The sequence below is a fragment of the Tachysurus vachellii genome, chromosome 17 (genome assembly GCF_030014155.1).
Source record: "Tachysurus vachellii isolate PV-2020 chromosome 17, HZAU_Pvac_v1, whole genome shotgun sequence".
In the NCBI taxonomy this organism is placed as follows: domain Eukaryota; kingdom Metazoa; phylum Chordata; class Actinopteri; order Siluriformes; family Bagridae; genus Tachysurus; species Tachysurus vachellii.
Window position 1 is genome coordinate 11,474,134 of NC_083476.1, and position 12,632 is coordinate 11,486,765.

The 12,632-nt window shown below is 36.3% G+C and overlaps 1 protein-coding gene across 1 annotated transcript; it reads left to right on the forward strand.

Moving 5' to 3' along the window:
* Window positions 1-5,691: 5,691 nt before the first annotated feature.
* rbp4l (retinol binding protein 4, like) lies at window positions 5,692-8,759 on the forward strand. The gene is made up of 6 exons (XM_060890993.1): window positions 5,692-5,791; window positions 6,004-6,121; window positions 6,501-6,637; window positions 7,149-7,261; window positions 8,148-8,360; window positions 8,541-8,759. The coding sequence occupies exons 2-6, from the start codon at window positions 6,005-6,007 to the stop codon at window positions 8,549-8,551; spliced, it is 591 nt and encodes a 196-aa protein (XP_060746976.1). The 5' UTR covers window positions 5,692-5,791; window position 6,004; the 3' UTR covers window positions 8,552-8,759.
* The last annotated feature ends 3,873 nt before the right edge of the window (window positions 8,760-12,632 follow it).

The following is a 12,632-nucleotide window of genomic DNA, read 5'->3' on the forward strand; positions in this document are numbered from 1 at the left end:
CCATGGAGCTACAGTACATAGAACAAAGACAGAGATACATAGAACTACACAGAGCTAAGGATTTAAGTGAGTTAGTCCTAGGCACATAAAGTGCATCTGTACAGCCTGGTGCAAACAGTGCAATACAAATGGGTGGTGATATGAGTGGTGCTGTAGATATGGGTGTATATTAGATGAGTGTGTATCTGTTGCAGATCAGTGCAGTAAACACAGCTAAGTGTGTGTGTGTGTGTGTGTGTGTGTGTGTGTGTGTGTGTGTGTGTGTGCTCGATACAGTTCAGTGCAGTTGTTGATGAGTGTGATGGCTTGTGAAATGGAGTCTGGTCGTGAGGGCCCGAATGCTTCTGTACATTTTTCCAGATGGCAGGAGGGTGAAGAGTGTGTGTAAGGGTTGTGTGGGGTCTTTCACAATGCTGTTGGCTCTTCTCACTATCCGCTACAGGGTCTTGCGATCCAAGATGCAGTTTGGTGCAGTTCCCAAACCAGACAGTGATGCAGCTGCTAAGGATTCTGTCAGTGGCCCCTCTGTAAAATGTAGTCAGGATGGGAGGAGGGAGATGTGTTTTCCTCAGACTTCATAAGAAGAAGCGAAGTAGAGCTTATCCTGTGTCGGATAAGTGGTATAGAATATAGATGATTGACTGTAAATGATACATAATGAAATCATTTTAGATTCTCACTCTCACTCACTCATCTTCTACCGCTTATCCGAACTACCTCAGGTCACAGGGAGCCTGTGCCTATCTCAGGCATCAAGGCAGGATACACCCTGGACGGAGTGCCAACCCATCGCAGGGCACACACACACACACACACACACACACACACACACACTCTCATTCACTCACGCAATCACACACTACGGACAATTTTCCAGAGATGCCAATCAACCTAGCATGCATGTCTTTGGACCGGGGGAGGAAACCAGAGTACCCGGAGGAAACCCCCGAGGTACGGGGAGAACATGCAAACTCCACACACACAAGGCGGAGGCGGGAATCGAACCCCCAACCTTGGAGGTGTGAGGTGAACGTGCTAACCACTAAGCCACTGTGCCCCCCATTTTAGTTTTGTTTTTGAATGTTAAGTAGATAATAATAGCTGGAAACTGTTATTGGAGTCAGTTTGCTTTGTCCACTTTAGTTTGCTGGCTTGCTAACAAAGCATTAATGTAACCATATACAGTACATTGATATTTATTACAGGTGAATGAAGCTGGTGTATTTTTATCAATGTGAAAATAACATATTATTTATTTTTATTTATTTATCCATTTATCCATTTTTGGAACCACATCATTCATTCATTCATTCATTCATTCATTCATTCATTCATTCATTCATTCATTCATTCGTGCAATGACCACATTTAACATATTTGTAGCCCAAGTTTCAGTGATGTGTTAACTGCGAGCTGTTGTATGGGTGGACAATTGAATCTGTGTATGACCTGAAGAATTTTTCAGAGATTTCAAAAATGGAATTTCTAATAAGAATGAATTTGTAACAGACTTCTGTGAGAGTCAAAGTGCAGTGTGTGACATATCCTGAAGGTGGCAGCAGATTGCCGTTTGCAGAGCCTCCACTGGTAGGAAAAAGGCTGAACATCTGAGCTGCTGTGATACAGTAACTGGTTCAACCTCAGAGCAGCCTAAGAGCTGAAAGCTATTTTTTGAGAGGCTTCTTCAGTACCATTGACTCCTTCCTGATGACCTGAGACTTCTGCCAGTCTTCTATTGCTTAGAGCAGGTGTGTCACTATCTGTCTGATGGAGCAAACCTCTTTTCTTTTAAATCCCACATTTTGTTTATGTTTCACCATTGCCTCTACTGTGTTTGCAGCAATCATGTGAATTTTGTATAATTATATGCAGCCCCTTGGTAGATTTTAGACAAGTTGTAGCAGCAGAGATTTTAAGCAGTTTTCTGGCACTTCCACAACTGTTGAGTGTGTTTTCAAATCCCAGCCAAAGATGATCCTTTACAATGTATGCTTGGGTCTGTGACAGCAAAGTTAATATTGTACCTTGTATAATACTGTACAATGTAAAGCTGGCTTTATGCATTGCTAAAGCAATAACAAAAATAAAATAAAACCAATATCCACACACAGTCATTGCTGCCCTATAGACCACATGGAGATATACATAGGAATTGATGTATATGAAATCCACTTTGCAATGAAAAAATGGTTAGGCTTTTGGTTTTGGTTCCCAGACACAAACTTTTATTTTATTTCATCACATCACTGTAAAAGACATCGAAGCCTGATCAAACTCTACATTTTAACCAAGATAGGGATAGGTGGAGTGAGATGATTCACTGTGTCGACCCCTGAAGGGAAAAGCTGAAAGAAGAAGAAGAAGAAAATATTTTCAGTTGTTTGGTAAAGTGTGAATATTTTTTTTAGGACAAAACTAAAAATTCATGGCTGTCAATTACGTAGTTATCAAATACTGTACATTAATAACAAAACTGACTTACACCCGCAAATCTCTGTGATATGCAAAGCCGAGGGAGATCGTCTCCTGTGCAGAATGTGCCAAATGTTACAGAAATACAGCTCAGTGACTACCAGAGGCACACTAACCCTTCCTTATTTTATAGGGTGCCATTACTTTTGTCCTCATCCAGTGGCTAGTCTGCTTTCTTTCAAGTAGTCAATAAGAAATGACTCGAGTTTCACAAAATGTTTATTAAAACTGGTGTGTGGAATTGAAATAAATTAGCTATTCAATCTCGAGAGCGTAAACAGTATACATAATCACAATGATTAATCACCAGTTATATGGTTTGAAACCAATCAGTAAACATTAGTGAGTCTCTTTATACAAAATTTACACAAACTCAGGACTTCACAACTGTTTTTTTAATGTGTAAATGCTACTGTGAAAAATTTATGGCTGAATGTGTTTGTATCACTCTGATAAATGAGGCTCACTGTGTCTTACTGGAACAATTCAACCAAAAAGAGAAACAGTTTGAATCAAACCCTGAGTCTTTTAACCCACTAGGGGTCCAGCGCAAACAGCATTTAACATTTGGATGCAGAGGTGCAAACTCAGTAAAAACCTTAGCTCTAGAAACCCGTGGGAACATGTCCTCGCTCAGCAATAACCCCAAAGCTCTCAGCTCTGAATCATGTGAGCTAGGACAGGCTGTCTGAAGTCCAGGCCCCAACACATGGTCCAGTGTGTATGGGGATTAGCCAGCGCAGAGGAGGAGCCCAAACACACCGAAAAAAGACTGTTGTGGGTGCACACTAAGAGGAGGGATGTAAAAACGGATTAAAGATTGTATAATCTCACTTACTGGAAACACATGGAGTAAACACATTTTGATCTAGATCTAGTGGAGTAGACAAGATATGTTCAGGGTCTGAGGTTTGCTTCTTCAGATTTACACAAGAGTTAGAAGTCTAATGTAGCTACAGTACTAATTAAGAGCAGCCATCAGCAAGTAATTTAGCATTGTACAAACTGCAAAAATCTAAACCCTCTTAAAGAACGATTAGTTTCACTTAGGAATGTTATTACATTAAATAAATTCATTAAAAAATATCCAGTTTCATATAAAATAATTTGTATCCTACTAGAGCTCTTATGTTTGTATGAACTTGTGTATAAGAGGACTCACTAGTGTAAACCTTGAAAACCTCAAAATATATTATAATTGTTTGGGATGCGCATCCAAACAAATAAGACTAGTAATTCAGTGGAGATAAAAGTAATGGCACCCAATAAAACTGTTCAGTCTTAGTCTTTTTCTTTTTTTTCTTTGTCAAGTGGTAGTGGTGTTTTTCAAGCTCACTATGAACAATTCCCAAAGGAATTTTGTGGGGAATTAATATAAATAACAGCAGTGGTGTAAACAAGCTGCACATTTAAGTGTGAAAAAGACACAGTCATAGTAGCAGTTAAAGCAATACAGTACTGGTTTATCTTATTTCTTCTTGCTCGTACGCAAGGGTAATATCAGAATCTTGTTCTAGCTGGCTGATGGAAGATTAAAAAATTGGGTAATTTAACAAATTGATACTTAAGAATTTCGAACAGCATGACATGGGACACTACCAAGGTGAAATTAAGGTGGTTTTGATTGGTTGTAGAATTCAAACTGAACGCTATTACTTCTTTAATACATTATGCATATCACCATTAACACTTTATCACTACTAATGTACTAACTTCCCATTCAGACTTTAGACCACACCTACCTGAGCCTGTTGCTTGTATGCATTGACACCAATCTACGTGTTCAGGAAGAAATATGGAGCTATAACTGTTTTCAACTCTGTGATGTCTTAAGATAACATTGTGGCCTACAGCGTCAGAATCCAAATCAGCTGTTAAGTCTGTTTAAAATGGTAAACAAAGCAAAGCCAAGTGAGGAGAAGTGACTGTGCAATCATTTACACATATTTATATAGATGATATACTTAAGTCTTTTTTGCTAAAATATTTCAATACAAACAAACTTTGACTTGATTGGGATATATTTGGGATAAAAGAACAAACGCTGCAGGTTACATTTAATCCTTTTCTCTAAAATGTAAGGCTTTGTATATTATACATAAAAGAACTTGAAACTGTATACTGTAAATTGAAATGACTCAATAATTATGATATTAGAAGCCATTTTAGAATCACAAGTGTTTTCTCCCAATGGCATAGAGCATATATAACTAATATATGAACACTGACTGAACTGTGTGTCTTTGTGAACATTTCTCCCTACATGTGTAAATACAGCAAACATATTGAAACTAAAAAGGACTGGGATACACCCAGTGAAAATAGCTAAACAAAGTGAAAATAGATACTATTAGTAAGTACAATGCCATGGCTTTACACATTAAAACATCAGTCAGTATAATAAATTATAATTATTATATATAGCACTGAATATGCAGCATAATGTACATTAGGTAAGTTCTGATTATAAAAATGCAGTTGATACCTAGCAAGAGTTTGGATTCCACAATAGTTCTTATTTATTTCTGGTTTTCATGACTGTAGTTGATGAACTTGGTCAAGATTACTGTTTTTTTTTTCAATTAGACTAAAGTACTGTGTTAAAAAAAGACAATGTTAAAATAATAAGATGTAAAAAAAAATGTTTGTATATAATAATAATAATAATAATAATAATAATAATAATAATAATAATAATAATAATAATAATAATAATAATAAATGATAGAATGATGACCAATAATTGTAAATAAATAAATAAATAAATAAATAAATAAATAAATAGGTTGAATAGAATCTTGAAAAAAATAAGAATTTAAAAATCATTTTCTGATAGATTTATCTAATTCATTTTATTTCATTAGTCATTGCTTAGAAAGTAAAACAATATACACTAAACATTATTTCGCTTGAACTTAGATCACACCACTGCCTTGAAAATCACTCACACCACTGCCCCATGTTTGTATACTAACACCATATGTACGTCACATTCAGATACTCAACTGCTTCATTAGCTTACCTGCAGTTGTCACAAGGGAATGTTTTCTTTTTTTGTTTAATCAGTACAGATTATTGTGTTGCATAAAGACTGGCTTGTGTTTTTACAGGCAGCATGGGCAGGTACAAGCAAGAATCCAGATTAAACAGAGGATTTCTACAACCGGATTAGGCTAAGCACCTTATTTAGCAACAAGAAGTGAAAATCATTTAATAAGCCCTACTGTGGAGTTGTTATAAAGAGGCCACAGCTCTACGGAGAAGCTGAAACTTGGTGTAGAAGTGGAAAAAGCCCCTTTGATCAACTTCAACACAACAGGTAAGAGCTGTGATTTTTATTATCAATTTGATAAGAATGAGCTCTAAATAGTACCCTTTATACTGTTAAAATGCATATAATAAAGAAGGAATTCCCTGCTATTAAAGTATTACTGTTGATGAGACTGAAATAAGCAAGTGTATATACTCACATATATATAGTATATACATGTACTATATAAGCACAGTGTTTGCTATCTCATTGTGGTATAGGATGGAATATTACAAATTCGCCTCGCTGGTTGTTTTCCTGTACTACATTGAGTGCTGCTGGTCTTCTTCCTGTGCGGTGGACAGCTTCAATGTCAAGCAGGACTTTGACCCAAAAAAAGTGAGTCCACAGATATATGGATATCACGAAAAAGGATTATTCTGTAATTCTGGAATCTGATTGGTCAGAAGGTATTGTATAACTGTTGATATTGTGAAGCATTCTTTGGTGAAAGATATGTTTATGTAACATTTTTGGAAGGATTTAATTGACAGTACTTAATGACTAAGGCAAAGGATGGAGGATGTTGCACTCTGTGGTTCCTTTGTAACAAGCCTCATTTTTGTATAAGAAAATTGGACAATTCTTTTTTTTATACATACAAGCAAAAAAAGAAGAAATAGCAATATAGATAAGACACAGTCCATACCAGTGATATCCATAACAAATTAAAGAGGCAATACTGCGGTACTGATATTGATTATTTGTGTTTTGTCAGTATGCAGGAAAGTGGTACGCTCAGCAGAAGAAAGATCCAGAAGGACTCTTCCTGCAGGACAACATTTCTGCAGAATACACTATTGAAGATGATGGCACCATGACCGCTTTTACCAAGGGTCGTGTCACTCTGTTTGGGTGGGTGTGTGAGGACAAAGATTAGTTCAACAGCATGGCGCAGCTGACAGTTGGAATAACTAGACCAGAAGCACAGATATGATATTGAATATCAATATCGGGCTAAAACTGACTTGGTATTGAAATGTTAACATTAAGACATCTTGTCTAAAAATTTGTTTTTAATAAAAAAAGCAACCAGCGACATTTAATATGAGGAACAGGTATAAACCCAAGGCAGGGAATAATGACCATATTATGTTAATTACCATGTTATTAACAGAGGTTAAAATGTAAACATCCTTACGACAAGTTAAACAGTCTTTGCATTTCTTAACCCTTGAATGCTTTAGGTTAATTATTCATGTTCACACATGTAACTCTGTATCTGCTATGGATTATTCAGTAACTTCAGTAATCCAGTATATTTTCTAAAGTATAATTCTGGACACACAGATTGAGAGTTTAAAGGGTTAAAAGTGAAGGCAATTTTCAATCAGCATCTGATATTATTGTTTATATGTACATACAGATTTTGGGTGGTGTGTGCTGACATGGCTGCCCAGTATACAGTGCCTGATCCCTCCACACCTGGCAAGATGTTCATGACCTACCAGGGTCTGGCCAGCTACCTGTCTAGTGGAGGTAGATAACATCCACATTAAATAGTTTTGGGTTTTTTCATTAGATTTTTCATTAAAACCCCTTATTTTATTTTTATAAAATGTAATGTAATTTTAATAATAACAATTAGGCAGACATACAAAGCATGTGCATGTACCTTTATATATATAGAGAGATATTTTTAAAGCATCAGTGCTATAATGTACATCACTAGAGGTTACATCAAGAGAAACCCAAACAGTGTGTTAGATGTTTAGAATATCAAATATTACAAATATCCCACACTTTGTTAAAAAAACAAGCTTCTTTAAATTAAATTGTGTACCAAGTTGAACCTCTTTGTTATATACTTTTTCATAAATCATTTTTCATAGTTAGAATAAAATCCCAGTAGGATTTAAAATCATTATCTATGTTTGGTTTTAAGTTATTTAGTTTTAAGGGAAGCATCTACTTAAGTAGTAGGAGGAAAAACATTTTTTTTATTGTATTGTATTGTATTGTATTGTATTGTATTGTATTGTATTGTTCTAATGCTTTTTATTCCATAGCACAGCATATATATTTTATTCTTACAACTTGTTGGTTACCTAGAAACAACTTCTATTAATTGTAAAAGCAGATCTTGCAAAACTTTAGCAAATCAGCGCTATAAGATTATTACTGTTTCTATAGAAATGATAACATATTATCTATGCATTAATAAAAACCTGTGATTTTAAGCTATACTAATGAAAGAGCTGCTATTATAGAAAATGAATCATTACCTTTTGACCAATCAGAATCAGTAAATAATTCATCAGTACTGTTCTCTACATTTTATAATAACTAAATGAGAATTATACCTACTTTTACCCAGAGTCCCCATGTTCAGAATCTAACATAAATGCATGTTTCATTCACACAGGTGATAACTATTGGATCATCGACACAGACTACGACAACTACGCCATCACCTATGCATGCCGCACACTGAAAGATGACGGCGCCTGTGATGACGGCTATGCCCTGGTGTTCTCCCGGAACCCTCGCGGCCTGCCCCCAGCCATCCAGCGCATTGTGCGGCAGAAACAGGAGGAAATCTGCATGTCGGGACAGTTCAAACCCGTGCTGCAGTCAGGTCAGGCCACAGCAAAGTGCACACACAAACACACACTTGGACTTACAATAAAGCACTTCTGTCAAAAAACACTTTTATCCCCAGTCAGTAATATACAGTGACATCTTTATAAATTTACATATGCCAGTTGGACATGCCAGTTGACTGTGAGGGTCATAAATCTCCTGTTTTGTTCCACAGGTGCCTGCTGAGCTCTCTTCCTTTAACATGCTGCCATGAGAACACACATCAAGAGTGAAGCGGACAAAGAGCGCTTCAGGGAGACGCAGTTTCCAGTTCACTGTCTCAAGGGAAAATTGTGTTTGGGACAGTAACATTTTTTAAACAAAGGTTCTGTCATTAAGTGTTTTTAGGGAATTGAGACATGTTTGTTAAGCCTTTGAAAATGCAAATAAAATTACTTTCTGCCAATAAGCAACGCTTTGCACTAGAATACTATGGAACCAATTAATGATTAAGGTATACAATATATGTTATTATTTCTTATGCCTTATTATCTGTAAATAACTAGTTAAGTGCAAGTAGTGAGGATGTAATACTGTATTGACAGCAGATGCTCTTATGTAGTGTTTTATACACATATATATATATGTATATATATATATATATATATATATATATATATATATATATATATATATATATATATATTTATATATATATATATACTGTATATATATATATATGTATAAAACACTACATAAGAGCATCTGCTGTCAATACAGTATTACATCCTCACTACTTGCACTTAACTAGTATATATATATATATATATATATATATATATATATATATATATATATATATATATATATATATATACACAGGTGTGGCACAATATTTAGTGGCAGGTGTGATTGGGGTAAATGACCAGTAATCAGAAAGGGTTAACATGACAGTAGTTACATCTCAGCTAGTCCATTCCTTAGTTCAGTAATCGTGGTATTGTCTATTTAAGGGACAATTGTTGTCACTAAGTGATGCTGCCACCACTGTGCTTCAGCATGGTTTGGTGATATTGATCTTTTTAGAAGTATGCCCAATAATTTCTACCTAGGTCTCATTGGATCATAACACATTTTTCCACATGGTTTTGACAAAATTTAGGTTGCCATTGTGAGAGAAGTGACTCTATCATATGAAGAATATGAGAGATGGTTGTCATACAGTATACATGGAGTGACTAGTTTCAAGTTTATTTCAAGAGCACATTTTACACAACCTAAGTTGACCAAAGTGCTGTACGTCCGTACATAGAAGAATGAAACAACAACGGAAAAAGACAACACACACTTCTAAACTGCATTAAAATAAAATAAAAATAGGTTTTAAGTTTAGATTTAAAAACAGACTAGTACTTACAGTACCAGATATTCCTGCAGCTCCTTTAATACATGGAACTTTGTATTTGCCTTTGGAGTGAAGAAGCAAACAAAAGTGTGTGGAGAACATACAAACTTAATATTCACAGGGCAGAGGTAGGAATCAAACCCCAACCTTGGTGGTGTGAGGGAATTGTGCCAACCATTAAGCCATTAGCACATTTCAGAGAGATGTATCACTGTCTGGATTCTCTAGAAACTGTAGTGTGAATTGCTGATACCTGGACATTAAATTTCCACTTTGCAAAATACAGGTAATAAATGTTACATTACTGTTTCAGAGACATAGACTATATATACTGTGTATATATACTGAACACAATTATAAATGCAACACTTTTGTTTTTGCCCCCATTTTTCATGAGCTGAACTCAAAGATCTAAGACTTTTTCTATGTACACAAATTTCTATGTACACCTATTTCTCTCAAATATTGTTCACAAATCTGTCTAAATCTGTGTTAGTAAGCACTTCTCCTTTGCCAAGATAATCCATCTACCTCAGAGGTGTGGCAGATCAAGATGCTGATTAGACAGCATGATTATTGCACAGGTGTGCCTTAGGCTTGCAACAATAAACGGCCACTCTAAAATGTGCGGTTTTACTGTATTGGGGGTCCGCTGTTGTATACACCGAACCAGAGCATCAAAACATGCTCAATGGGTGACATGTCTGGTGAGTATGCTGGCCATGCAAGACCTGGGATGTTTTCAGTTTCCAGGAATTGTGTACAGATCCTTGCAACATAGGGCGATGCTTTATCATGCTGCAAGATATTGGTCGTGGATAAATGGCACAATAATGGGCATCAGGATCTTGTCACGGTATCTATGTGCATTTAAAATGCCATCAATAAAATGCACCTGTGTTTGTTGTCCATAACATACGCCTGCCCATAGCATAACCCCACCACCACCATGGGCTACTCGATCCAAAACGTTAACATCAGCAAGCCGCTCACCCACATGACGCCATACACACTGTCTGCCATCTGCAAAATGAAACCGAATGAAAACCGTCATTCATACGTGAAGAGAACACCTCTCCAAAGTGCCAGACGCCAATGTATGTGAGCATTTGCCCACTCAAGTCGGTTACGATGACAAACTGCAGTCAGGTCGAGACCATGATGAGGACGATGAGCATGCAGATGGTTTCTGACAGTTTCTGCAGAAATTCCTTGGTTATGCAAACTGATTGTTTCAGCAGATGTCCGGCTGGCTGGTCTCAGCCGATCTTGGAGGTCTGGTGTGGTTGCACATGATCTGCGGTTGTGAGGCCAGTTGGATGTACCGCCAAATTGACTGAAACGCCTTTGGAGATGGCTTATAGTAGAGAAATGAACATTCAATTCACGGGCAACAGCTCTGGTGACATTCCTGCAATCAGGATGCCAATTGCACGCTCCCTCAAAACTTGCGACATCTTGGCATTGTGCTGTGTGATAAAAACCGCACATTTTAGAGTGACCTTTTATTGTTGCAAGCCTAAGGCACACCTGTGCAATAATCATGCTGTCTAATCAGCATCTTAATCTGCCACACCTTTGAGGTAGATGGATTATCTCGGCAAAGGAGAAGTGCTTACTAACACAGATTTAGACAGATTTGTGAACAATATTTGAGAGAAATAGACCTTTTGTGTACAAAAGTCTTAGATCTTTGAGTTGAGCTCATGAAAAATGGGGGCATTTGTGTTGCGTTTATAATTTTGTTAGTTTATATCATCAACCTGTTCCAAAACTAACTTGATCGTGTCTCACAAATTAAAAAGAAAATGCCTATAGAAGTTATAGTAATATATTCTCAGATAATCAGGAAAAGATCAGATCAGATAATCAGGTAATCCATCACCGAAGTGGTAATAAATGCAGTCTACTGTAACTCATGAGGGTGTACATTATGTCTCACTAATTTTTATTCTACCGTTGATGTTCTTATCTGCTAACCCTTGCACTTGGACACAAATTCACTACCATCTAATAAAACAATAAGTAACCACATGTACTACCAGAATCAGCTATTTAGAAAATGAAACATTAACCAGATTTTTAGGCCAAAATACAAACAAAAATTACAAAATTCTTATACAAATATTAATATACAGTGATTTTATATTTAACCGACTTCAAATATAGCAAAAATATGAAATAGTTTTGATCCCCTACTAAGTCAGTACATAGTAACACCACCTATAAATAGTTTTTGTTGTCAGTTAGGAGTCTTTCTATTCTTGTTGAATATTCACCCATACTTCCTTGCAACACACTCGTTGTTCTGAGATCTCGGCTGATGATGCACCTACAGCATGTTTACAAGAAATAGAAGATCTACATACACACAGACTTTCAATGATTTCAAAGTCAGGAGACAGTGAGGGCCATCCCAAAGCCTTCAGTATACATTCCTTGAACTAGGTCACGGTCGATTCTGAGGCATGTTTTGGTTAACTGTCTTGTTATCAAAGCCTACTTCTTTTCAGATGCACTTTCTTCATTGTCACATTTGCTTCTGGAATATTCTGATATTTAGTAGAGTCTATTCTTCCTTCTACCAATGGAGTGCTTCCTGTGTGTTTCCTGCATCACATGACAAGTGTTTTTGTCATAAGTCTCTAAACATACATTTGGTGATTGTAGTTCCATTTTTTCTTTATTAATCCACAGCATTTGACCTTTGTAATGAGGTTGAAGTAACTTAAAATATATTTGTTGCATTAACATTTGCTGAAAATGTTAGGTTAAAAATTGTTTGTTGTAGAGCATATGTTTATTTAAATGAAATTCCAAATCTATGCTTTGGCAAGGGGTACACAAACTTTTGCATACAACTGTAACAAAGTGCAGAAAGTTTGACACTTTGTTCTGGCTACATCTAAGATGAGAGAGAAA

Coding starts and splice junctions, on each gene's coding strand:
- rbp4l (XM_060890993.1), top strand. CDS start 6,005: ATGGAATATTACAAATTCGCCTCGCTGGTTGTTTTCCTGTACTACATT. Junction 6,638..7,148: donor GGTCGTGTCACTCTGTTTGG/GTGGGTGTGTGA, acceptor ATGTACATACAG/ATTTTGGGTGGTGTGTGCTG. Junction 7,262..8,147: donor CAGCTACCTGTCTAGTGGAG/GTAGATAACATC, acceptor TCATTCACACAG/GTGATAACTATTGGATCATC.